Source organism: Spodoptera frugiperda, chromosome 23, assembly GCF_023101765.2.
Source record: "Spodoptera frugiperda isolate SF20-4 chromosome 23, AGI-APGP_CSIRO_Sfru_2.0, whole genome shotgun sequence".
NCBI lineage: Eukaryota > Metazoa > Arthropoda > Insecta > Lepidoptera > Noctuidae > Spodoptera > Spodoptera frugiperda.
The window spans coordinates 4203858-4231251 of NC_064234.1; the positions used below are offsets into that span (position 1 = coordinate 4203858).

Below are 27394 nucleotides of genomic sequence, written 5' to 3' on the forward strand. Positions count from 1 at the left end.
CGATAGGTCTATTGGACTCATAACATATTTGACTGTTAGTGGAATATTAAATTTAATTTGTGGAACTGTGTTCATTTATGTCTCGTTTGGCTTACAATTACGACTAAATCGACTGCACTACTTTGTGTAATCCACAAATTTCGGGTCTGAGTGTCATGTGCATGTTAGCTCGTATGTTTGTAAACACACCCACGATACAGGACAAAATCTTAGTGGGGTACGTCATGAAAAGAAAGAGACCATCAATTAAATTCTTAGTAGGGATATATTTCATGCATTTTTTTATAAAACGATCGGATGTACAAAGCTTTGCTCTGTGCGGGAATCGAACCCGCTACACGTTGCACGGCAGCCAGCTTGCTCAACCGCCGTGCTAACCGTGCAGTCGAATAAATTAGTATACTGCAATATAGGTTATTTATAAGAACTTCATAATGAGCCTATTATCTGTGTTGGACTTTGTCACTACCGTCATTAGTAGGTACCTTACCTTAAAGCACAGACATTATTTGCTGGTAATATTCATTTTTCCTGGATTCATACGTAATTTGTTTCCCGTTTGTGCACACAATCCTATTGTGATTGCTATTTTTACCTATAAGTACTATTCTTACTAAGCATTAAAGTATTTATCACATCAGTAGGAAGTACGTATGACGACAATATGCAATATTGTCATCGTTCCATCGTAAAAATAATAAATACAATGTTTTACCTTTTTTTCTTGCGGGGGGGAAATCATCCAATGACTTTTCCGCCTTGGGCGACGCTAGAGGGAGTGTCACACTCTAACTGACTAAAAACCACCCTGTTCCTATTCCTGCTTTTCAAATCGGTAAACCCGGTAGGCAGTACGCAGGTCCAGATCAAATGTTTTAGTTTACAATTCATATCTCTAATTTCAGTTTCTAAACTCAAATATTACATTTTAAATATATTTTTAATTCGATGTCTAGTAGAAGTAAAAGTATAAACAAACCATAACGCACGTTCGCCTCGTCCTATAAAATAGTAACAACATGGCTAAAATAATGCCTTGTTTGTCGAGTTTATTTTGACTCTTGATCGACTATATATCGAAAAGAAGATTCCTCCTATTTTATCTCGACGATTATTGTACGGGCATGCAGACAGCTAGCAAAGGTAGCTCGCCGCCCGACCAGAACCAGACCCGTTTGTGCGACGCGTTCTGCGTGGTATCATACCACCACAGAGCAGTAGGGCTTGCCTGATCCTTTGTCAAAGCACTTACCGGGGCTCCGGTTCGAAAAAGGATAGGAATAAGGTGGTTTTTACAGTAAGAGTCTGATACTCACCATTCAAGGCGGGAGCCGATGACAGATGTCAATTAATTATTGGATTTTTCTGTTAAAACTAAGCGTTGTAGAGACACTCTCTTAAATTTTATCGTAAATAACAGATTCAATGATAAATGAATTTGTAAAAATAGGTAATACCGAAAATATCCTCGTAGTAAAAAAATCTTACTGTAAGATTTTATAACTTCCATGGCCGCGCCAACTTGAAATGGTAAAATAAATCGATTATTGTGGATATCGATGGATTATGCAACACTATTATCACGTCAGAAATAGGTATTAATGGAGTTTATCAAGATCCTTTCTTAGGAGATGCCCCAAAAAATACACACAAAGAATACAGAATAAATACAGTACAAAAGTCACTGATTCTGAAGAACTTTGGTAAATCTCTCTCTAATTGTATTGTGACAGTTTCATAGATTATTAAAACGATAAGACTAATTGTGACTGGTAGAACCAGTTTTGCAGTTTATATAACGTAGGTATTTGGTAAGCATATCTGGGAAATACCGGCAAACACGTTGTGGTAAGAAAAATCGTACAGATAATATTTCGTACTTGGGAGTTTCCTGCACTTACAGGAAACTTCAACTTAAAAAAAAGGTAATTTAAAAAACTAAAAATCCCGACTGCGTTTCTGAAAATAAAAAAAAACCCTAAAACAAGAAAGTTATCGTAAAATTGAAGCAGTCGGGACCCATTCTAAATATGAAGACTTAGTGAGGGCACACCGACTGCTTCAATTTTACGATAACTTTCGGGTTTTTTTCATTTTCAGAAACGCAGTCGGGTTTTTTAGTTTTTTTTAAATTACCTTTTTTATTTTAGTTTCTTTACGTTTTATTATTTTTATATTTTGTACAGTAAATACGACTCAAACAACCCCTATCAAGCTGAAATCCAACTAGTTGTTCAAGCTAGAGAGTGAGCAATATTCGAATTTGGCGCCAAAAATCCGCCTTTAGGTTTTTTTTTGATATAACCAGTATCACTCTCACAGTAAAGGGACGAATCTAAAAACACCCCGTTCCTCTCCAAGCTGAAATCCATCAGGTAGTCGTTCAGGCTAGAGAGTGGAGCAATATTCTTTGGCACCAAAAATCCGCCGATTTGGTTTTTTTTACTATACTTGATATATCCAGTGTCACTCTCACAGTAAATACGAATCCAACGACACCTCTCAACCCAAAATCCATCAAGCCGTTTAGGCAGCAGAGCGTGCCAAACAATTATACATACATACATACATACTCTCGAAAAACATAACCCTCCTTCTGGTGCAGTCGGGTAAATATGTTATCTATCCTCAGAAATGATTTATTTTTGGTCCAAGTTACAATAGATCTGAAAGCTTCTATCCATGTAGATAAGAAAACTCCTGGATGTATAGGTATATTAGGTGGTGAAAACTAACACTAGATGGTTCCCGCTGTTTCGCTCGCTCACAGAGGTTAGAATATAGATTACTTATGTCAATTTATCAAATGTTTGATTTGCACACAACTGTGATTGATAGAAATCATTGGATATGTTAGTCCCACCTAGTCAGTTAGACTAAGAACTTGGTAAATCTCTCCAATATCGTGATGACGACAGATAGACTAAGAAAGTTTTGCTCGAGGTATTTGGTAAATGTCATGGTAAGAAAGACGTAATATGGGCAGGTCTCCCGCTAAATGGACCGATGATATTGTCAGAATCGCGGCGATTGGATGCCAGTGGCGAGCTGTCGTTACATTTGGAGGAGGTATTCCACATTGGGACATAAACTCCCAACACTAGTATCTTCTTATGCGCAGGTGCCACAAATGGCACCCACGAAAAATACCTATGGGTGCCCAATATGGAACATCATCGGTGCCATTAGCTTAAAATTGCTAAGTTACAACGGGTGCCCAATGTAGAATACCTCATTTGGAGGCCTAAGAAATAGGCAGATTTTGCTTTAACAGTCATGATCAATAGTCTTGGGTGCCATTGATCATGACGGGATTGGATGCCAGTGGCGAGCTGTCGTTTTTTTGAAGGGGCCCAATCATCCAATGACTTCTCCCACCTTTGCGAGGCGAGATAAAGTGTCAGATTAAAAGCTTACTGACAAAAACCACCCCGTTCCTTCTCCTGCTTTTCGAGCCGGAGCCCCGGTAAACCCGCTAGGTAGTCCGCAGCTTCCGGCTATTGATCATGACGAGGTAAGGTCTATTCTTACGAGTATGAAACAAGCTTTGAAAGTAATGCTACTGGTGATTTCATGAGAAAATAGGGATTGCATTGTAACTATGTAGTTCTATAGTTACTGACTTCAAAAAATTAAAGGCTACTATATTCGGATGATTGACTTTCACCCGACTGTAGAAAGCAAAAGAACTGTTTTTATATATCTTCATAACTTGCACGGATTTTGAAAATTCTTTATTTTTCCTTATCGGTACCGCTTGACAAATCCCAAGACGTTAGAAAGAAAGAAAGAGAAATAATTTAGTAAGTACCGGGCACGATACACCAAAAATTAAATAAAGAATATAAAAATTATATTTACATCTATTAAAATGTGATACGCATACATCACGGCATATGTACCTATTTGCATAGTTAAGAGAAGGATTTACCTTCAACACTTATCTACTGACAGTCAAAAAAATATAGATCAACTGACGTCGAACATTAGCAATTCAATGATTCAGTCTATTTAGTTTTCTATGCAGCAGACTATCGTTAATATTCCTCCGACAGTTAAAACGTTTTCCTTAAAAGCCGGTATTAAAAATCTTTTGTTCAAAACTTAGGTATAACAACGGAATCTAAAAAACATAGTCATCTGCTTAACATTGACCGCATTAGTAATTGGCATATTAAGGTGACTTGCCTTCCAAAAAAACTTGCGGACGAATCACAAATACTTATAACAAAATCCCAAGTTTATCTGTTCAATGGGTCTTATAAATAATAATTGAAGAAAAGTGTTACATTTTACACTTGTTTCACCATCTTCGTATATCCCATTAACATATTTTTTATGATATAAGCCGGTAAGAGAGCAGTCGGATCACCTGATGGTAAGCAATCGTCGTCACCGCCCATGGATACCCGAAACACCAGAGGGTTGGGAATTTAATGATTTTTGGGAAATCGGATAGATTAGGAAGGGGGTAATTGGTCCTCAGGTAACCTCACTAACACAACGCAAGCGTTGTTTCACGTTAGTTTTCTGTGAGGCAGTGTTATCTCTCCGGTCGAGCCGACCCAATCGTGCTGAAGCATGGCCCTCCTACACTTAAATAAAATATAGTTACGTATGCGATTATCCAAACATTGTGAAACAGTGTCTTTAATACGATCTGAACCACTTGCTAACAACTTCTTGAATATTAACTTATCTAATAAAAGACTTTGAAATCTATTTGTGACTAAACTGATTTCAAAATCCTTAGTCAGACATTCCTAACAATTTTACCTTAATTCCACTGAACCATCACAAATATTGGTTCAGCAAATATACCTTTATTTAAATCTCACTTCACTACAATATTCAATCCTTTTGTATTTTAGCAACGGACATAAAACGATTCAACACGAAACGTCGATTGTTTCTTATGAAGTCATCGGCAATTAATCGCTTGCCTTTGATGATGGTGCTCAATCATTTAATGGATCGTAAATACAACTATATCCATCAAACAATCAACTGTACAAAACTGATTACTGAAATCTCATTAGTATGATCAATGTAAGTTTTAGTTCCATAAATACACTGTAACTAAAGCATGGGTCTAATACACCATAAGAAAAACGCATTGTTTAGTCGTGTGATAATATCACCATTACCATTAGTAAAATCGAATTGTAAATGCGAATAACTGAACAGTAATTACAAATATCATGACGATTACAAGTAATGACTACCATCCAATCACGTGGATATCGTTCCCACAACAATGAGTTGTAAATAGCAATCTAATAATCTTTTTTAACCTGCAATCACGTTATGAAGGCGGCGAGGCAGCTAGTCATTCTGCAACGCTTTGTAGCGACACAGGCCTGTCACGACCATCGTTTAGTTACAATCATGACGTCGCCGCAGCAGCACATTTAAAATGTTACTCGTATTATTCACCTCCACGCTTTATGCACTCGTGTTGTGCGAAGTGACTACGATTACTACGAAAGATGTGAAACCCTTCGTGTTTCCAATCCCTTTCGAATTGCCGAACCGCAACGACCGCTCCGACCAATGCTGGCTCCGCATAGAGGATGTCGAATTGGTGGAGACAATCACCATCTACTGCTACATCGCGCAGTCGTTCCTCAGCAACTATATCCACGACTACAACTCGAGGAAGATGACTGAGGACGCTGTGGACGTGAGCCTGTGGATTGAGAAGCCGAGGCGGCACGAGGAGGACCTCGTTCCCCCGGACAACTCTCAGCACGAGATCAAAGACTGGAGGGTGACGACTGTGCTGGACCCCACCACACACATGCGGCTGTACGTCACTAAGAACGCGGACTGCCGGCTGGTCATGTACAGCAGGGAAGGCATGACCAACTACAAAGTGGACTGTGAAAGGATTCTGTACTACGTCAATGTGCGCATGAATGCAAGTGCTGTGTTTTCCCGCGAACAAAACTTAAGACTTATCCTAGCAAGTATACTTCTCATGTATATATTTATGTAGCGATATATGTTATTTATTTTAATATAATTTATACAGATGTTATAGTTGCGGCGTTATATTATATTCGTGTTCACCAAAAGTGCAGCGTTTCTTTTGATTGTAATGGTAATTACTTCGTTCAGTATTGGTGGCTACAATGAGACCTTGTTAACTGTTTCGTGAAGGTCGAAGAGCCAACAATTAGTTTTTAAATTCAATTATTCTTTTGATCGAACAAAGTAGTAAAATAATGTGTTTGTTAAGACAAGGATAACTTATTTAAAAATTCAAGTATTCTTTCTTCCGTCCAAAAACGTCACTTTGGAAACCGGTATCACTGTTTACATACGAAACAAAATCAATTAAACACGTGTTTATCTCTATAGACGAAGGTAGTAGCGCCTTACATCTTTGGGGAAAATCACGTGTAGGTTTCTATATGCCCACGTATGTATATATACCAACTTAATGGTAGTCTTTTCTTAGTCATTGCGTCTGGATTAACCAGCAGGGACCACAAATCCAGGTTTATCCATACTGAATATCTCCAAACTACATGACTATATTCATATTTTTCAGTACAAAAATTGACTTTCAAGAGCACTCCTATAAATATCTACTACACATATGTATATCGTGCAATGACTTCACCTTGCATGATTTATAACAAATAACAAACGATAACGCATAAACATCCATAGAAAACTAAACACAGTAACTTTTAAAGTAATACAAATAAATAGACAGTCACATTTTTACAATTTCCAAGTAAAATATTGGCTGGTACAATCAAGCAACAAGCAATATTTTTCATATACAAGTTTGACTTGTTATGCAGACGGAGAATTCGTAAATTCTTCCTCTTTTTAAAAAAAAATCCATTCAAGGTCATCTTGAACATTATCTTAGATTATTATTTATCATCGGTCTTTCTAAAGCTAAACTAATGACACTTATAATAAACATAGGTATTCGTGCATAAATAAATAATTTGCCTGCATTTAGACATATAAAAAACATATAAAGCATCTATACATTCAAATATTATGAGTGTAACTGGTATGTGTAATCAAGATTTCGACACTTTTTTTGAGGGAAAATCATCCAGTCACGTCTCCCGCCTTGGGCGAGGCAAGAGGGAATGTCAGACTCCTATTGACTAAAAACCACCCCATTCCTACTCCTACTTTTCGAGCTGGAGCCCCGGTAAACCCACTAGGCAGTCCACAACTCCGGATAAGGTTTCGATACTTAGGGTACCTATGCCCTGATGAGGTGGCTCTCTTCACAATTATCAGTATGTTATCAGAACATAGAATTGTATGTTATTTAGCATTAGACACAATTTCTTAAAATTAAATACTAGTATTGTATTCACCTACCCATGTGTAGGTATAATATCATCTTGCTTCGAATGGAAAATGAGACGGAAAAACGTCATGAATTAGCTCATTATTTATACTTTTTGCATATATTTAACGAGCAGGCTGCACAGACAGAGACAACTCAACGAACCGTGTCACCGCGCACATTATAACTACAGCCATACATCTGCACTATTGTTTACAAAAAATACCACGAGAATTAATAACATTTGCATATTTCACGCCATAGTATATTTATGTTATATAGAAAACAATGACTGAATTCTGCTTCGTTGGTCGAGTGGTCGCCTGCTGGACACGGGTCTCGGGTTCAATTTCCAGGTCGAGCAAAGTATTACTTGACCTTTTTCGGATTTTCGAAAATGTCTCTGTAGTAGCACGGAGTCAGGAATTGTGCGTATACAGCGATAGGCTAACCCCCTATTACATGGGACATATTACACAAATAGAAAAAGTGGGTGCACATTGTCCAGCGGCATTAAAGTGCCGTAATGTGTTCCTCTGCCTACCCCTTTGGGGATAAAAGGCGTGACGTTGTGTGTCTGTGAGAAAACAATGTTGTTTTTTAATAGCTTGCGATCCGCCTTGGCTTCACATGGACTCTATATTCACCTTTTCTTATTTAACCGACTTTTAAAAAGGAGAATGTTCTCAATTTTCTTTTATAATGAATCTTGTTAAGGTAATTGCCAAACTATTATGACAGGCGAGATTTATCTAAATAACATGTGCAGTAATTCTGTAATTATGGAGTTTATTGCGTGACTAAAGAATATAAGGATACATACATCTTGTAAACTACCTCAATTACTAAATATTAAATGAAAATAAACAGGTAAAAATAATGTACCTACGTATTTTTAAAAAATATAATGAACGAGAGGTTTTTCTAGTGCGAAAATGTTGTTTTACAACATGACAAATGCATCGTAAAAAAACCATAGATTATTTTTTTATTGTCTTACAGCACAGCAATGCGATATTACCTACGAGTATACTCATTTCAAAGTAATCTTTATTAAATTCAATGTTCACATTGTTTAAATTTAATTTTATGCTATCAATAAGCAATTAGCAATTATTATTTTTTCATATTAGACACAAATATGTAATGGCTGCCATAATATAAACCACTGCTAAACATAAACTACTCACAATCAGTACCAAATAAAAATAAAACACAAATTCTGTTTAGACTGGGCAACCGGCGGCTGCGCAACGTCTAGCGAGTTCTTCCCGCACGGAGCAACTCTTTGTGTGATCCACAAATTGTTGTTTCAGGTCTGGGTGTGATGTGTATGTAAACTTATATGTTTGTAAACGCACCCACAACACAGGAGAAAATACTAGTGTGGGACAACGTATAAAAAAAAAACACAAATACAAAAATTAAAATAATACAAAGGCTGTTCTAAGTTTCCTACTAAAATGATTATCAGTCGGATTGATACGGTAGATGACTCTATGACAAAAACGTGACTGACACCAAAAACATATGACATGACGGGATCACATTGTAATTGCTCAACGAAGGTATTATGATACCTGGTAACAAATGAATGTGGCAATTTAGTTGTGAATTATAATAAACTTTTTATTGTAATAAACATTATCAGTACAGATAAGTAGTAATAGTTTTAAATAGGGTAATTAAAAAACAATTAATGAAATGATGCCCCGCACTAGTAATTTCTTCTATGTTGTGAATGCGTTTTCAAACATACAAGTTCACATAGATGTGATAATATAGATGTGTATCTATATCATCATTCATATCATTGTATAGTTATTCCAAGCGTTAATATTTTTCTAACACTCCCTCTCGTCTCGCCCAAGGCGGGAGAAAATATTGGACGATTTTCCCCAGTCAGACGAAAAATATAAAAAAGTTATGAATATCTTAAAAAAATACAATATGTATAGAATACAAATACGAACAAAACATTATTCGTTTCAGAGGTTTTTCAATCGGAAAATTACAAGGTACTTAGTTGACGTCGTCCAAAATTACATAGTGTACCTACTTGTTTAATGAATGCATGTCTATGATATAACATGTTTGTATACATTCGTTTCTAGATACTTCTACACCGCAAACAACAACACTTTAGTGTGGGAGAGCCATGCTTCGGCACGAATGGGCCGGCTCGACCGAAGTGATACCACGGCCTCACCGAAAACCGTCGTGAAACAACGCTTGCGTTGTGTGAGTGAGGTTACCGGAGGCCCAATTACCCCTTTCCAATCTTCTCAATCCCCGATTCCCCAACAACCCTTAAATTCGTAACCCCCAAAAGGCCGGCAACGCATTTGTAACGCCTCTAGTGTTTCAAGTATAGGGCGACGACGATTCCTTACCATCAGGTTATAGATATGTCTGCTCGTGTTTCATAAAAAAAAACAAAGTAACTTGATACACACTTAAAAATTTACATAACGTATATATTTTCCTACACCTCAAGAATATTCTCCCGCCTTGGGCGAGGCGACAGAGAGAGTGTCAGATTCTTACCGACTAAAAACCACCCCGTTCCTACTCCTGCTTTTCGAGCCGGAGCCCCGGTAACCCGTTAGGCATTTCACAGCTCCTGGTACATTTATAATACTTACGTATCTATTCAATATTAAAATGAATCATTAATATAAGTATAAGAAACTAGTTTCTTTAACAAATTGAATAGAAGGCGAATAGTCAACCATGAACATTGAAAAACAATTGATAAAGAGGAAATTACCATTGAGGTCATTAGATGAATGTTTTACTTTGTATTCAATAGGAAAGGACACGTTTCATACTGTCGGCTTTTTATTATATACTACTTATTATGAAATCTGATTGTTACACCGCGGCTGTTTAATTAAGTACGCACTATTCTTCAGGGCTGACCGCGGGAATTCTGATCTAAGTCAATGTGTCATGAATTTATTAAAAAAATCAACCTTATCTAATGTAACAATATGGAAAAATTGTCCATATTACATAGGGTTTATAAATAAGTTAAACAATGTACTTAAAATGTGTTTTCCGTTCATTAATTTCTATCAACCCTTTTTTGAGGGGCGAAAATCATCCAATGAACTCTCCCGCCCTAGGCGAGGCGAGAGGTAGGTTTTTAGGTTATGGTTATGGTTTTTAGCCAGTACGAGTCAGACACTCTGACTCGTACTGGTTCCTACTCCTGCTTGTCAATCTGGAGCTCCGGTAAACCCGCTAGGTAGTCCGCAGCTTTCTATCAACTCTAATTTAAATAATCAGCGACATTGTTTAATGATTTATTATTATCACTGTCATTTCAAATCTACATAATTTACATATACATATTAAGATGAATGGAAGATGCGCCCAGTTGCATATCTTACGACACATACATGAAGGTGCTTTTCCATCAGAGATGTGCTATGTTACGTTGCTGTGGATGCGTTTGGCTTCCCGCAATCATATTCATTGGTACACATAGCTTAGTACTGGTGGTAACGGACTGAGCTAAGCTATGTGTTTTATATGGAAAGATGCGTGCTACGAATGTGTGCTATGGATAGCTTCCCTACTATACATCGCATACTCGACCTGCGAATCTTCATAGCACATCTTACTCGCACAGCTACATAGCTTAGTATCGGTGGAAACGGCCACATAATTTCACAGCTTAGCTATTACATCTTCGTAGCATAGCTACATAGTACATCTCTGGTGGAAAAGCACCCTTACGATAAACCATTATAATATGACCGGTCTAGTCAGTTCGCTATTGCGTTACAAACACCTAACTACCTAGTTTCCTTATATTTGTATTAATTTATTAATTGTTGCATTTTCCTCAATCTCACCAAGCTCTGAACACGCCTAGAATCTGTCTTGATCCTTAAAGAAAATTTATTTCCGCAAGCCTTATGATTTAATAACCTTATGACATATCACACTTTAACGACACCGCTCCAACCCAGTAATAAACTTGTCATTTAAATTTGAACAATAAATCTTATGCCGTATGATATAACGTCAATACAAAAAGGCAGTAAGCACGCGGTCACCGTGCTGACAGCGCGCTTACGGCATTTTTGTATTGTTTCCAAAGCAATTAACACCGTGCTGCAGCCGTACCGTATCCGTGCCGTTCATGTATGCGATAACTTTTTAAGAAAGTGTACAGAAATTCTAGATTTTTTTAACTACCTTTGTCAGCCTATAGGTAAGCTGATAATGGACTGTAGCCTGAGTAGATATACTTGTAAGTATAAAGTTTATATCGTTTTTCGATAATCTTTGTACCTAAAACCGAACCTGTTTTAGGCTTCGGGCTTCGAAAATCTTGAGTTATCTAGTTATCTCAAATCTAAAAAAAAGGTATATAGAATAAAATCAGGCGTTGCTTTGAGGAAGTACATACTAAACTAATACTACAGGAAAAAATATTTTAATTTTATTCCGCTACGAAGAAGTGATTTTAAGAGGAGGATCGAAGAGTAAAGAGGTAATATTTTTTCCTGTAGTCTTAAAAAAGATAATGTATACACAGTCTTAGGATTCTGTGGATGTCGCTTAAACGTACGTACTTTCTGAAGGGCTAAGCACAGTTTACCGATACAATAATCAAGCTAACGAATCTTTATTTTATAATGGAAAAGGCCATTATAAAATAAAGAATCAAACTCCTGTCCTCGTGTAGGGTATTGTAACTTGCAATGACTGCACGGTTGGTGCAGTTGCTGGACAATCCACTGCCGTACAACGTGCAGCTGGTTCTAATCCCGTACGGAGCAACTTTTTGTGTGATCCACAAATAGTTGTTTCGGTTCTGGGTGTCATGTATATGTGAAAAATGTCAAACATACAAGATGTTTGTAAACCACCCGGTTTAAAAAAATCGCAAACGCAATCACCTCTATATTTGATCAACGAATCTTATAAGTACGTATTGTATTTTACTGATAAGTAATTGTATTTACATCTTTTCTTTCCGAAATTACAGTATTTCCTAAAATACCGATAAAATACTGAACTGAGTGCCTTTTTATATTTAAATTTTCCCATACATATTCATGTCGGTGTTACGAGTATTTGCTCCAAAATTATTTGCAAGCCAGAAAATATGACGTATGTAGTCACTAATAATATACGAGTATATTGTTCATATATTTTATTAAATAGTGATGAGAAAAGTCTAACGTTTTATTAGAATTTGTAGTATTTAAATAAATATATCGTATTAAATCGATCTGGTTTCGAAATTGACTGTTAAACAGGGTAAATAGAATTCAAATGGTGAATAGATACTTTAAGGGGATAAATACATTTTAGAACATTTAATCCCCCTCGAATTCGATTCACCCCATTTTACCCTATTTAATGCAAACAAACTTTCAAATCGTTTCTCATTTTAACAGTGTAAGCAAAATCCATATATCGTATTTTAAGTGTGGGAGAGCCATGCTTCATCCATGGCACGAACGGGCCGGCTCGACCGGAGTGATACCACGTCCTCACAGAAAACCGACGTGAAAAAACGCTTGCGTTGTGTTTTGTTGTGTGAGTGAGGTTACCGGTAGCTTATTCCCCCCTCTTCTCAATCCCCAATCCCCAATACCCCAACATCCCTTAAATTCCTAACTCCCAAAAGACCGGCAACGCACTTACAACGCCACTCGTGTTTCGGGTGTCCAATTGCGACGCTGTTTGCTTACCATCAGGTGATCCATAAACTCGTTTACCGGTGTATACAATAAAATCAACAGAAAAAAAAACTATTTTTATCTCAAACATTCCAGGCCATTATTCTCAACAAATGGAAGGTCCTCACACTGTCATGGCTGACAATACGAGTCGAGACTACAGTCATATTAGACGTCCAACCTTCAACGCTTCATTACACTCTTTGTCCCCTTATACACTGCTAGACACAGAATACAAGCCTAGCTGGCCATTCTGCATGGAATACCAGATTAGTGTTAAGCCAGATGAATATAACGTTCTTCTCATGATTTGACTTATAAACACAAGGCATTATCTACGAAAGCACCAATAATTCGTCGCCAAAAACGCAAAGGGGGCAAACCTCAATTAAGAAATTACAGGAGAATCCCCTTTGCAGTGTTGACAACGATGTTACATGCCACATTAATTATTGAATTTGTTTCATACGTTAATATGTTGAAGTCAAAATAAAAATGGTTACGCTAATAATTATACAAGAAATCTCAAACTGATGAATAACATATTGTCCTTTAAATCCCGAAAAGGTAGGCAGAGACGCACAAAGGCAAAGATAGGCAGTGATGCGTGTAATGTTCATACATCACTCCAATTAAAGATAGTTTTACGCCTTATAAAGGACCCCAAATCCATAAACTTTGCAGATCAAGGTACCCAGAGAATGACCCAAACTTCTTCTTTTTTGCGAGACACTCTAAAGAATATTATAAAGTAATTACTTCACAAGTAAATATCAGAAATAGTTCGGCCATGATCTTTTTATTGCGCTGATTTGATAACCGCAAACGTGTTAATAAAACTTTTGATAAATAAAGTGGTTTCGGTTAACCGCATCGCACGTGTCAGCAATTACATATTTATATTCATACTGACCGCCACGTCTTTTAACCCCCAAAGGGGTATACATTATGTTTTTATTTACATTTGATGGGTCGACGTTTGGCCCTTATCTCGCCTGACGGTAAGTGATGATGTGCCCTACGATGGAGTACATTTGCCTATAAGCAACCTATACACTCGGGCTTTGAAGACACCCAGGTTATACCCATCAGGAAACACAGACTCCTGCAAAAAATTCCACTCCCTAGCAGTTCGCACAAGGAAGCTTGAAGCGAAGCGCTTCGTGCGAGTTGGTGGGACATCTAACATGAAGCGGTGGCGCTTCACCGATTGTTTTGTGGTTCGATGATGGAAATGACTAGTGGGAATCAAGTTGTGCAATTCCCCCAATGTATCCGGTAAAAAACACATTAGTGCACATATGCGATGTCCTGAATTCCTGATTACGGATTACTAAATATACTGGATTAATTTCTAATGAGAATCTATTACTGTTTTCTACAACAGACCAGAGAAAGTAAATCAAGATATCGTTATACTCGTATTTGTCTTGAAATATAATAAGGCGAAAATATCAAAGATGCTACGTGCTTGATAAAGGCGTAGCTGGATTATTTAGTTTTGGATAACAATTATTATGGTATTATTGGCTACATAAGTAAATATTGGGATGACTGAGAGTCATGGAGATATTGCTTTACTAATCACGAATGGTCAATAATTGTGATTGCTAATGTCTTAATTATTATTATCTAACATTTATCATATCACTTACTTAATGAAGAGACTAAATAAGATGATTTGATTTGGGTGTTTACCGATATTCTCATTATTATTATAGAAGGTCTATATAAAGTAAACGGAGAAACAATCTTAGATATTAATCCTACTAATATTATAAATGCGAAAGTTTGTATGTTTTTTTTGTTTTTCTCACGGGATCGGTATGAAATTTGGAACAGGCGTAGATAAGGTCTGAAATAACATACAGATAGATTACTTTTTAACCTATGGGAATGCAGGCGAAGCCGCTGCGAGAAACTAGTATTATTATAAGTGCGAAAGTGTACTTTCACGACAATTACGACTTTAATTTTCTAAATATATGTATGCATTCGTTATGGTATAAGAACATATAGCAAATTGTATTCATAAGTAACTATATTTATGTATACGCTAGCTGATGCTGATGCTGATTAAAGTAGCCTACGTTACTCCTTAGTACATCGGCTACCAATAAAAACTAAAGCTGCCAATAAAAGTCCCGTCAAAATCGGTCCAGTCATTTCAGAGATTAGCCAGACCAAACAGAAAGACACACAAAATATGTAAAAAATATTATTTTGGTTTATGTATCGTAATATTATATGCATGTAGCTGTTTAGGTGATTGTTAACAACTGTGGGAAACTCAGTAGCAATGATACACATACTTAGATAACTATAAACAACTGTAATCAGTATATTACTTATCAAGAAACTAATTGCACTTAGATACAATTTGAATATATCTCGGGCAATCCCAAAACGTGTACATACATGAGGGTAGAACCCACACAAACGTGTTTGTACTCATGTGTCTATGTGTGCATCGTTTATGTTTGATAACAATGATAACTTATGACAACTTATTAATGGTATTTGACTCATACGTTCTTAGGTAACATAGTACTATCATTTGCCTGTATTGTTGCCTGTCGGTCCAGCTATTTCAGATATAAGCCAAAACAAACAGATAGACAGGCAGATAGATAAAATTTGTAAAAAATATGGTATACCTATCGTACGGATATTCATATGCATACCTTTAGAAATAAGTACGGTTATTTCAATATTACGAATAGACACCAATTTTATTCATATATGTACGTGTGTAGTTAGTTACATGTATAGAATAATTTATCGCAGTGCTGCTATCCGCGTTTATCTGAAATGTCCCTTAGACAGTTTATTAAACTACCCTTTAGACTACACCCGAGCCTAGGTAGCGAGATGAATGGGGGTGCTGACGAATGATATAGGTATTCTAATCTGCGTCAACACACGGCTTAAATGGCCACTTAGTTAAATTCTCTATCTTTATTACCAAAAAGGTCTGATGTTTAAGACCGTATATTAAACGTATATGTTTACAAAATGAAAATTATGTTCTATAATCTTTTGAAAGTAGGTACATATCGTCATCTACCACATGCCAGTTGAATGTCCCTCACCACGTGTCATTAAAGAGGATATCAAAATTAGAAAATCCAATAGTTAAACCTTAACCTTTGGTGCGTGTGTCGTGGGAAAAGCGACAATATATATTAATGACTAGCTACTTCCGCGCGGTTTCACCCGCTCTGCTTAGCTCCTATTGGTCATAGCGTGATGTTTTATGCCTATAGCCTTCCTCGATAAATGCACTATTCAACACAAAAAGAATTATTCAAATCGAACCAGTAGTTCCGGAGATTAGCGCGTTCAAACAAACAATCAAACAAACAAACTCTTCAGCTTTATAATATTAGTAAGTATAGATTATGTTACAATAATATTATTATACATAAGTATAGACATAATAGGGACGATGAAGGGGTATGAATCTTAAAAATCTTATTAGTGCGTCAGTTAGGTAATGAAAAAATATTCGACACTTATAAAATGTATAAGATGTACCTAGAAATGACGTCACGCAATATTTCAACTTGATATTATATCTTCGAAAGTATTTGTTAAATTTGTTTCCGTTAAAAAATGAAAAATACGGGTCTACAAGACGGACATTAAAATAAAAATTAGTCATCTACTCTATTATATTTAGTTCAAACTTTATACATACTAAACTTTAATCAACATAACATAACTTTGCATTAAAGTATTTTCGTGCGAAATATTATTATTTACATATTTAAAAAGTTCCTATCTTCATGCATACATTCAAAATTATCTTTTGGCCTCACACGACCTTTGGATAAAATAAACGACGTAACTTTACTTTTGTCATTGAATTCTTAAAACGTCTACTGAAATATTCCGATAGACAATATCAAAATTAAAAAAAAACAGTTTGTTTATTTAGTGTTTGATAACCTGAACTTTATATCCATATATTTAAAGCTGAATGTCCGATAATCCATCTTATGACAAACGCCTTGTATTGTGAAATAGCAACATTACATTTTTAAACTCATTGCTATACTTGACGTCTAAGTCACTAATGGGCGCATATTTCTAAAATATTTTGGGTACATTTATATGAATGACCAGTATGTGTTTGCCCTTCTTTTATCGTTAAGCTTATTATCTCCGAAGGGGTAAGCAGAGGTGTACATTTCGGCACGTACATATTTAATGCCATTGTACGATATACACCCAGCACCACTAAACTTTCACTAGAGTAGAGTTTTTGCCATATACAGAGCACAATTTCAGTACTTTTCTATACTTTGCCCGCCCCAAGAATCGCAACCGAGACGTCTTGCCTTCTTGAAGAAAGCAGTGTGTTTGTATTAATAATTGTAGGTATAAATAATAAATAGGTATTATTGCTATTATACAAGAAACTCTCAATGATAAAGTCCAACTCACCCTCCACTTCCCTATCAATACATTAACTTGTTTATCATTGAAATAGCTTTAATCTAAAACTGATCAACGATCATTAATCATCTTTTGTTTTGTTCTCTCTAATCTCGTTTCCATGTTTATTAAGAGCACAAAATATTTTCAAATTCTATCGAAAGCAAAAAGTGTTGAATCAATCAATTAATCATTAAATGAATAGGCGTTTTTTTTACAAATGGTGTAAAGTAGGTTTACATTGTACAGTGGCATTAAAGGCTGTAATGTGCACCTCTGCCCTATCCCTTTGGAGATAAAAGGCGTAACGATATGGACAAGCGTTTTACATTAAAGAAAATAACAAATGTATAATTTAAAATGTAATGTAAATAGAATGAAATAATATTAATTTATTTGTGATACTTTTTAGTCTGGCTGCAATATATTACTATTATTCTGTCTGTCTGTACTTTAGACTTATTCTGTAACAAAGGTTAGCTAACTTTAATTAAATTTATAAATAATATAGATGTACCTTGCCTTATTAATACCTCTAAAAAAGTACTACGTATTTTCTGCTTTGTTATATTCAGAAAACTATGAGATAAATTACGAAAGAACAAAAATAAATCTGACTGAACTGGTTGGAGATTTATTTTACAAAATGATGGTGCTTAGTGTGTACATAAAAAAATTTACTTTTATATTAAACTAGCTTCTATACGTGACTTCGTCCGTGTTCTCGATGGATAAAAAGTGACTTATGTGTTATTCCAGACCTTAATCTACCTTATCCGGAGCTGCGGTCTACCTAGCGGGTTACCAGGACTCGAAAAGCAGGAGTAGGAACGGGGTGTTTTTAGTCAGTAAGAGTCTAACACTTCTTCGCCTCGCCCGATGTGGGAGAAAAAAAGGACCTTAATCTAACCCTGTCCAAATTTCCAGTTTTGACGTGAAGGTACTCCTTTACAAAGAATTAGTGTTTGTTTATAATATTAAGATTACATTTATAATATTAGTAGGATTTTGCACCGCTGTTATTGCAGCTCATCACAGATATGTCACCAACCAGACCGCTGCTGGTGACGTCCCACTATTAATCAACGTTTCGAAGACAGTTGACTGACAATCTCATAGTTACTATGCAAGTTACTGATTCTGCTTTTGGTACCAGAATTAGGTGGAGAGAAGACTCAGATTAATAGCATAATTGTTCTGGTATCATTTTATTGTACCTACTTTAAATTAGTCAACTGTCTCTTTAGAATAAAAGAAGTCGAAATCTGAATCGATTTTGTGTTGTGATAAGTTGACTTATTTTTTCGCTGAACATTTCTTTAAATAGACATTTTTACAAATAGCCCTCGGTCCTAATTGCCATTATCAAAACAACACAATGAAATCAGAGAATTTATGGAACTTTTCCCCTTGTTAGTGAATTCCATGATTTACAAAGTTAGCGTACGTTCAAAACATTGCCATTTTGTCTGTAATTTAATCTCGAGGAAGAAAATCGAGAAGCGTCGTGCGTATAATGCTTCAGAGTTAAATATTATGTAAAAGTTTCCTTCAGTTAATTTGAAGTTGGCATAAAATCAAAGCTTTGAAGTTGTTCTTTAATTGATTCATTTATTAAAACGTATTTTAGGACGATAAATAAACACTTTTAAAGGAATAACAACATTTAACTGTTATTTACGATTTCAAAACAAAAAGATTTATATACTATGTGTTGTGTTCGTGAACAGCGCTGCCGTCAACTAGGAAGGGTCATATATTTTATTGTCTTTAAGGTTATTCTCTTTTTCGATTTCTTTAACTGAGTATTGGTGTTACACTGTTCTTACATATATAATTAAACCAATAACACAATGTAACCAAGAATTGTATTTTAAAGTACCTATATGTTATATGTATATATGGACTTTGTTTTACTAAATACAATAGTCTCAATATTCCATATATTTCGCAATAGATTTGATATTTATGAAATATATTTCAAAAGGATGGATGAAAGTAGCTTTACGAATGAAATACACAAGACGGATATGAATGGGAACGTCGGGACCGTCGATAGATCAGATTGGCTATATATTAAAGAAGGTCCACATTAAAAGTACCTTTTACCGACGAGCATCCATGAAAAGGTAAGGTTCGTAGCAAATAGGAGATAGACGTGAGGATCTGTAATGTAGGTATGTAATATGTTTCACAATATATTCTGTGTGATATATGAAGAATTAATGGATTAAATACTTGGAAAGGCCACGGCCATGTCAGTGATGCTAATCGGTTTCATTGTACGCCATAAAATACATTACTACAATTTGTGTTTATTGCGCTTCTCATACAAACAATTTATAAATGATGAAATATATGTGGGAGATTTTTAGACCACCTCTGTCATTTAAAAGTATTATCATCATCATCATCATCATCAGCCGAGAGACGTCCACTGTTGAACAAAGGCTTCCCCCTTAGTCCTCCACGTAGAACGAAAAGCCACCACTAGTTTAAAGGTATACTTTTATAAAGAAATTTTGTGGATGTCAGTTGTTGCTGCAGAAAGTTTGTCGACAAAATAGCTATAGATCATGTTTATATTTTCTTCGAAGGTACATACAAAGGTACAGTCTCTTCAAGAATCGAAATCTTTAGAACCCTCTCTTATATCTATCCTAATTTTAAATTAAACTGAGTGGTTTTTTAGATCTTAGTCTAGCGTGAAATTAAAAAATACTTCAAGTGGAATTATTGAAAACTAGCGGCTGCCAGCGACTTCGCCCGCAGACTCGCGGGATAAAAAATAACCTATGTATTATTCCAGACCATAATCCACCCCTGATACAAATTTCATTCTGATCCCTTCAGCCGTTTTTACATGATTAAGTAACAAACATACACACGAACTCACAAACATTCGCATTTATAATATTAGTAAGATAAGATTGGTAAAAATTCGCTTGTAAAATTCTTCGGGTAAATTAGCAATATATTTTGCATGATTAAACTATAAATCAATGCTAAGCTAAATAGCCAAATATTTCAATAAAACAAAATTAGTTTTTCCTTGTCGTTAATAATAGCATGAAATATATTAACTAGATGTAGATCAATAAAGGAACAAATACTAATACTATATGCATAATTCCAGTTTCGGGGAACAAATAGGCACTCATCGTCAGGAATCATATCAGCCATAAGACGTTCACCGCTGAACATAGACCCCTCCCAATGAATGAAAATAAAAATAATCTCGCAATAACCCTAAACCCAAACCCTGTATTCAAAGACAAAACCTAGAAAATCATAATCGACTGTAACAATAGAAACATGGATAATCTGAGTTTATTTCCGTCTGCGTTACAGTGAAGTGTGGACACAATACAAACAGTAACAGATTGCTCCTCGTGTCTCGGACACAATCGTTGCACTCCACTATTTATTGTCACTATTGAGCTGTAATGCTTTGTTCGCACTACGCTAGCATATACAGCGTGTAACAAAATACCCATATACATCAAGAAGCACTGAAGTATACCTACAGGTTAAATAGAATCTCTACACAAAAGTTTCAGCGTAAAATACTTTTAAAAAAATTGGCACCAAATACTTGATGTCGCGTGGTTCTTGATTTTATAAATCAAACAAACGTGTCACAACACTACAGGGGTCACACGCTAATTACGAAACATTTCTTCTGTAAATCTGGTCGCCTAGTACCTATCTACCTAATTTTAATTCGCATGAAAAATAAAAAGAAAATCGTTCCATGAAAACATGAGTTTAAAAAACCCTTCCCGTATGGTTTATTATGTTGTCTAGAAACCGTGCACTTGATATGTATACCCCTATTTTGTTACTCCCTGTATAATGCTAGTATTCTAGTCCAATAGCGAGTACACAGTAACTCTCTCTCCCTTCTGTCCCAAAATCGAAGCGAGTGAGAGCTACTAAATACTTGCTACTCGACTAAAATGCTAGCGTAGTGTGAACAAGGCATAAGTTCCAGTGTTCGGTTTACAACACGATCAGTCTGTATGGATTTACTTTTATCCAGTGGTAACATCTAGAACCAGGTTCTAAAAGTACATTTACATAACAATATTTCATTGAAAATAAATACTGCATTCGAGAAGTGACGACACGCGATATTTAAAGTCAATATATCTTCGAAACTATATGTTTCCGTAAGACGGACATTAAAATAAAAATTTGTCATCAAACCTATTTTAATATGCAAATAACCTTAACTTGTTTATGTACTTGCAAGACTTATGCTGATGGAAAGTAAACTAGCAGTATCAACATGATATTGGACGGACAGATAACGGTACAGTAACAATGATGTAACTAAACATCATGGTATTGTACCCAATATCTGTCCTTTAACATACAAGACTATATGAATAAGATCCAGAAAGAAAGAAAGAAACCGTTTATTACGCCACGACACACAAGTGACCGAGAATACAGGGTACACAATAAAATTAAATGAGAGGTGTGTCGCAGCGCAAAAGGCTAAAAATAAGTATAGGCAGTGATACACAGAGATCCAGACCAAAATAGAAAAATCTAGTGCCTAACTAAGTGTCCAATTTGTCGCGTGAGGGTAACGATCTCTGATTATATGCTGCGTGTCGCAAAGCACTATCGACCTTACTGCTCGTCATTAAAAAGGCATTAGTCGTTTGTTTTGGATACTGAAAAACATATTTTTAGCAAGGAATGGCGCAGTAAACATGATAATGTACGATACGATCACGTGTGAATGTTTACGACGCAGGATATGTTATTGGTAGCACTCGGTAGCTGTAACTTTCAGGTCAATAGGTAAGTTATGAATGGAAAACCAAAATCAATATTTGAATAAAGTACCTAGTCTCAATAAAATAAGAAGTAAACAGAGCCAATCTTTTAGTATAGTTGCAATCTTGATTGAAATGAAATGAATTTATTTTTTTATAAATAGGTTACAAAAGAGCACTTTTACACGTCAAAAAACATTATATTAAAGAAAATTAAATGAAGTCGGCATTTCCTAACGGACTGGTTCTGAGAAGAAATGCTGAAAGTCAGAGGTCATTGTCTCTTTTAAAGTCCAGAACTACGCCAGTAGAAAAATTGCAAAAGACAAAATTTGGGATTGCCTAAAATAAAAGGTCAAAATCGCACACGTTTGGAACTTCCAACTAAAAGAGGAATCAAAGCTTAAAACACCGAAAGATTATTTACAAGCAACAAGCAAACTATTCCCAAACTCTAAACAATTTCCCTAAAGTAAACAGTAATAGCTACACTCAATTTGTAATTAATGCGAGCCTCCCGCGGGCCGCGGACCCGGCGACTGATTAAACTCCACGTCACTCACTGTCAGTCCAAGGCAGCCAGATAGCCCCGTCAGCCACGTACTATATGCTAATAACAAACAGTTTTACGACAAATCGGAAATATTAAATAGTTTATGTACAGTTTCCTTTGATAAACTGAAATTTATCGAGACTATGCTAAATTAATTATCTAAGGTTACGTTTAGATCAAAGAACATAACATACAATACGGATTGTATATTGATTCTATACTGAGTGGGTCCCCATTCAATGTGAACAGACGTCGCGACAGGCCCAGAAGGAGATGACGGGAAGAACTTGACACCTACGACAAAGATTGGCCGCAGAAAGCTCTGCACAGAGAGGAGTGGAAGGAGGGTAGGCCTTTGGCCTGCAGTGAGACGATCATGGCTAAGAATAAATAACTATACTACATTATCGAAAATATTTAAGAATACGGTCGATAATGGTCGACAGTCAAAAATTACATGAAACTGGAACAGAAAATTCGGAGCTGAAACATCTCGAAGTTAAGAGAATATGAAAATATGTAATTACTGCAATTTCAACACACTGAATACGACTTAGAATATAACGCAATTACGTCTACCATTCATCTGGGAAATTACTTCCTTACCCCGAGTTAAAGTAGCTCAATTTTTGTACATTTTTAATGAAATTACTTACTCCATACCTACATACTTTATTGTAAACCCAAGCTATAAAAGGATATTGCATAAATGTAAAAAAATCTAATTTATAAATAAAAAATTACTATACAATGAGGTTTACTTCATAAAAGGCTCAACATATCCTTTCGATTTTCACTTGTATACGTGGTCTATTCGACCACACACGATTACGTCCTTGAACGACCTTGACCACAATGAACGAACATCAACAAAATGACGTACTCAACCTTCAACTTTCTGTTAAGGTTTCAAAGTTCCTTTTCACTTACTACAATCAACTACACGATCATTTATAAAATGAACGCTACTATTGTACACACGATTTCAATCAAGAATGTGACGTCACCACATAAATTTTACCGTACGTGAGCTAATTCAATTTTCAGAGAAATTCTAGAAAGAGACTGCCTCGTTGGCCGAGTGGTTGCAAGTGCGACTGCCGGGCAATGGGTCTCGGGTTCGATTCCCGGGTCGGACGAAGTATTGCTGGGTTTTTTCGACCCTTCCCGTAATTTCTCAGTAATAGCACTGAGTCTGGAAATATGCCCGGTATATGGCAATAGGTTTACCGCCTATTACATGGGACTTATAACACAAATGGTGAAAAGTATGTGTCACGTACATTGTACAGTGGCAATCCGTGCCATAATGTGTATACCTCTGCCTATCCCTACAGGGATAAAAGGCGAAACGAATTAAAGAAAATAAGAAAATAGAGCTAGAATATCTAGAAATCTAAAGTTATGTATTAACTGAAAATATTTAAGCTAGAATGAAGAAAAGTCGACGGTCAACGAGTGACGGTATAAAGATTGTGACTTATGTGACCTCTGCGACCCTCGGGAAGCTAAAGGTCACGGATTTTGCAAAAATGGCGTCCAAGATAAAGTCCCGGAGAATAACTGTCGACTTCGTAATCTTAAATTAACACGCAATTAAACAGAATGAGGATTTAGGAGAGAAGAAAAGTTACTTGATAAGAAGGAATATTGCGTAAGTTATGCGCGTCAAAGTGGAACGTGTTTAAAACCTCTTATATAGTGACGTACCTTTTAAAATACTGTATTGTATTCATACTTTATTGTATTTGTATACTGTATTGTATTGCATTATACTGTATTGTATTTGTACTGTATTGTATTCATACTTTATACCTGTTATATATTATTGTAGCGTTAGGTAATGCTTTAATTATCAGGCCAGATTACTTATTGAATACTTTTATAACTAAATACTAGTATTTAGTTATACTCATATTATTTTTCAGACAAAATACAGTGATGATGCGCTTAACTGCTTAAGTGCATATCCATAGCACGCATCCATAGCACACATCCATAACGTGCATCTATAGCACGCATCCATAGCACTCACCTCCTTCCCTAAAAAAACCACCTATTAGTTGAACCCGGTTTCACCAGAGCTAAGCTATGTGTACCAATGAATATGATTGGTGGAAGCCAAACGTATCCACAGCAACGTAGCAAAGCACATCTCTGGTGGAAAAACACTCTTAAGGTAAAATTACCAAAATAAAATATACTTTAACTCCAACAGCACAATATAAAGTTTCCGGTAAACCTGATATTTATAGTAGAAGACACCTCCCACTGTCACAGCCAACCAACAATTATTTATTACCATTTGTACCAACCACTGAAATGAGAACGTTCACCTTCGCTGACCTTGAGGCTTGTACGTGACAACCATTTCTTACCCCTTGAGCCTAGGCAGTTACTGAAATAATGTTTTGGATTAGTACGTGACGCCGATTACTTAAAGAGTGAGAAAGAGAGAGAGACATGTATTTTATCCTTGTCTAGGAATGTAAATAGTCTAGTTAACTGTGTGATAAAATTCGATAAAGAAATCATATTATTATTTGCATTCTTAAAAATAAATGGTTATGTTTATTTTTATGTTCTAAAGAGGTGGCATTTCCATAACCATGCTATACCAACCCACTCACTTATATTTTGTGTGGGATGACTACGTGTTGTTACAGAAAACGGTTCTATATAGTTTTTCGTCCTTGAGTAAGTTCGATTTAGTTTACTAGTTTACTTGAACCCATCATAGATGAACACTCTTCCAACTTAATGGACTGAACTTACATACTACATACGACATAAATCTGCACAGCACGGTTGTCATGGTGGCTGGGCAACCGGCTGCCACGCAACGCGTAGCGGGTTTGATTTCCGCACGTAGCAACTTTATGTGTGACTTATAAATTGTTGTTTCGGGTCTGGGTTGTTATATGTATGTTTGTAAACGCACCCAGGACACTGGAAAAAATCCTAATGCGGGGCAAACGCTTAAAAATCTACAAAATTTATTGAATTGTATATAAAAATGTAAATTATCTACTTTAAAAATAACTGTTATGTATGTACGTATGTAGTTTGTCTGTACACACACATGACCAAAAGAAACACAAAGTAATTGTAAAATATTAGATCTAAACGCCAGACGTTTGTGTTGTACGACCTCGGGTGTCCATGATTTAATGCCTGGTTTACGGGATTTTTTCCGTACACTACACCTTAATCTGAGACACATTACACCACGTTTAACCCCCATATATTCCGTTTAAATCCGTTAAGCTTGAGTGGCACAAAGGAGTGATCAAATGTACAAAAGTTTCCGAAATGTAACACATACTAATCTTTATATTCATTACAATACTGAACACTAGTAGGTACAATACCAATAAAAGTCCCATCAAAATCGGTCCAGTCATTTCAGAGATTGGATTAGCCAGAACACACAGACAAAAATTCTAAAAAAAACTATATATTTTGGTGTTATATATCGTATGCATATTCTTAAGCATGTAGTAAAAAGCGGTTACTTCAATATTACAAACAGACCCTCCCGTTTTATTTATCAAAAGATGAATTAGGTACTGATTCACCTATTTTAAATTAACCTTCCAAATCAATTCCATTACCTAATCCCTTTCACTAACGAACAATATTTGAAATAGACCAGTCCATGAATTTCATTACACGTCCCAAGGGATTGGAATAGAATTAAATTATAATTACAATCTCAGCAAAATGGTATTCGTGAGCGCAATGAAAGGGAAAATTAAAAGAAACTAAAAAAATCTTCGAAGGCAGAATCTGAGGTAATAATTTTCGGTCGTAAGTATAAATTGGTTTTTCAAATTTCCATTATCATCATCATCATCATCATCATCAGCCTATGAGTGGCAACTACTGAGTAAAAGCGTCTTCTCAGATGGAGAAGGTATAAGCAATGATCACCATGCTTGCTCCAGACAATTACAGTATAAATACTAATGTTCATTTTTGATGAAAAGCCCAACTATATATTCTTTACCGGGAGCTGCGAACTGCTGGTTTACCGCGGCTCCGGCTTGAAAAGCAGGGGTCGTTTTTAGTCAGTAAGACTCTGTCACTCCCTCTCGCGTCACCCAAGGCTGAGAAGTCATTGAATGATCCCGTAAAAAATGCCAACTCAAAAATCGTTTCCGATATCACACAATACACATTATACAATATACAGCTAACTTAGAGGTTGAAGAGCTAAAGGAGGCTTAGAGTATCAAAGCCCTCCCTAGTTTAAGACTTTAAACCAACCATATACTGATGTATTCTAGTATAGTAAATACATAAAACAGTGATAAACGTCTTAAACGTGTCTATTGCCTAAACAATGCCTTTAGGCGACATTGTAGAGAACCAAGGTCATTGTGACCATTACTGTTCAGTTGCTTATAAACCATACTGGACGTGATGGCCCAACCACAAAGCTTTAAGCCATATTCAAATAACATAAACTGTGATATGAACACTTCATGAATATTTATTCTCTTGATTAGAACTGTTTAAAATGAGGTTGTATCAGCTTTATATGGTGCTAGCTCCTGCCAGCGGCTTCGGTCGCATT

The 27394-nt window shown here is 35.9% G+C and overlaps 1 protein-coding gene across 1 annotated transcript; it reads left to right on the forward strand.

Moving 5' to 3' along the window:
• Positions 1-5320: 5320 nt before the first annotated feature.
• On the forward strand, positions 5321-6077 carry LOC126912165 (uncharacterized). The gene has a single exon (XM_050702964.1). It carries the CDS (start codon positions 5417-5419, stop codon positions 5996-5998), a length of 582 nt encoding a protein of 193 aa, XP_050558921.1. The 5' UTR covers positions 5321-5416; the 3' UTR covers positions 5999-6077.
• The last annotated feature ends 21317 nt before the right edge of the window (positions 6078-27394 follow it).

Excerpts from the sequence above, each read along its gene's own strand:
- LOC126912165 (XM_050702964.1), top strand. The coding sequence starts at position 5,417 with ATGTTACTCGTATTATTCACCTCCACGCTTTATGCACTCGTGTTGTGC.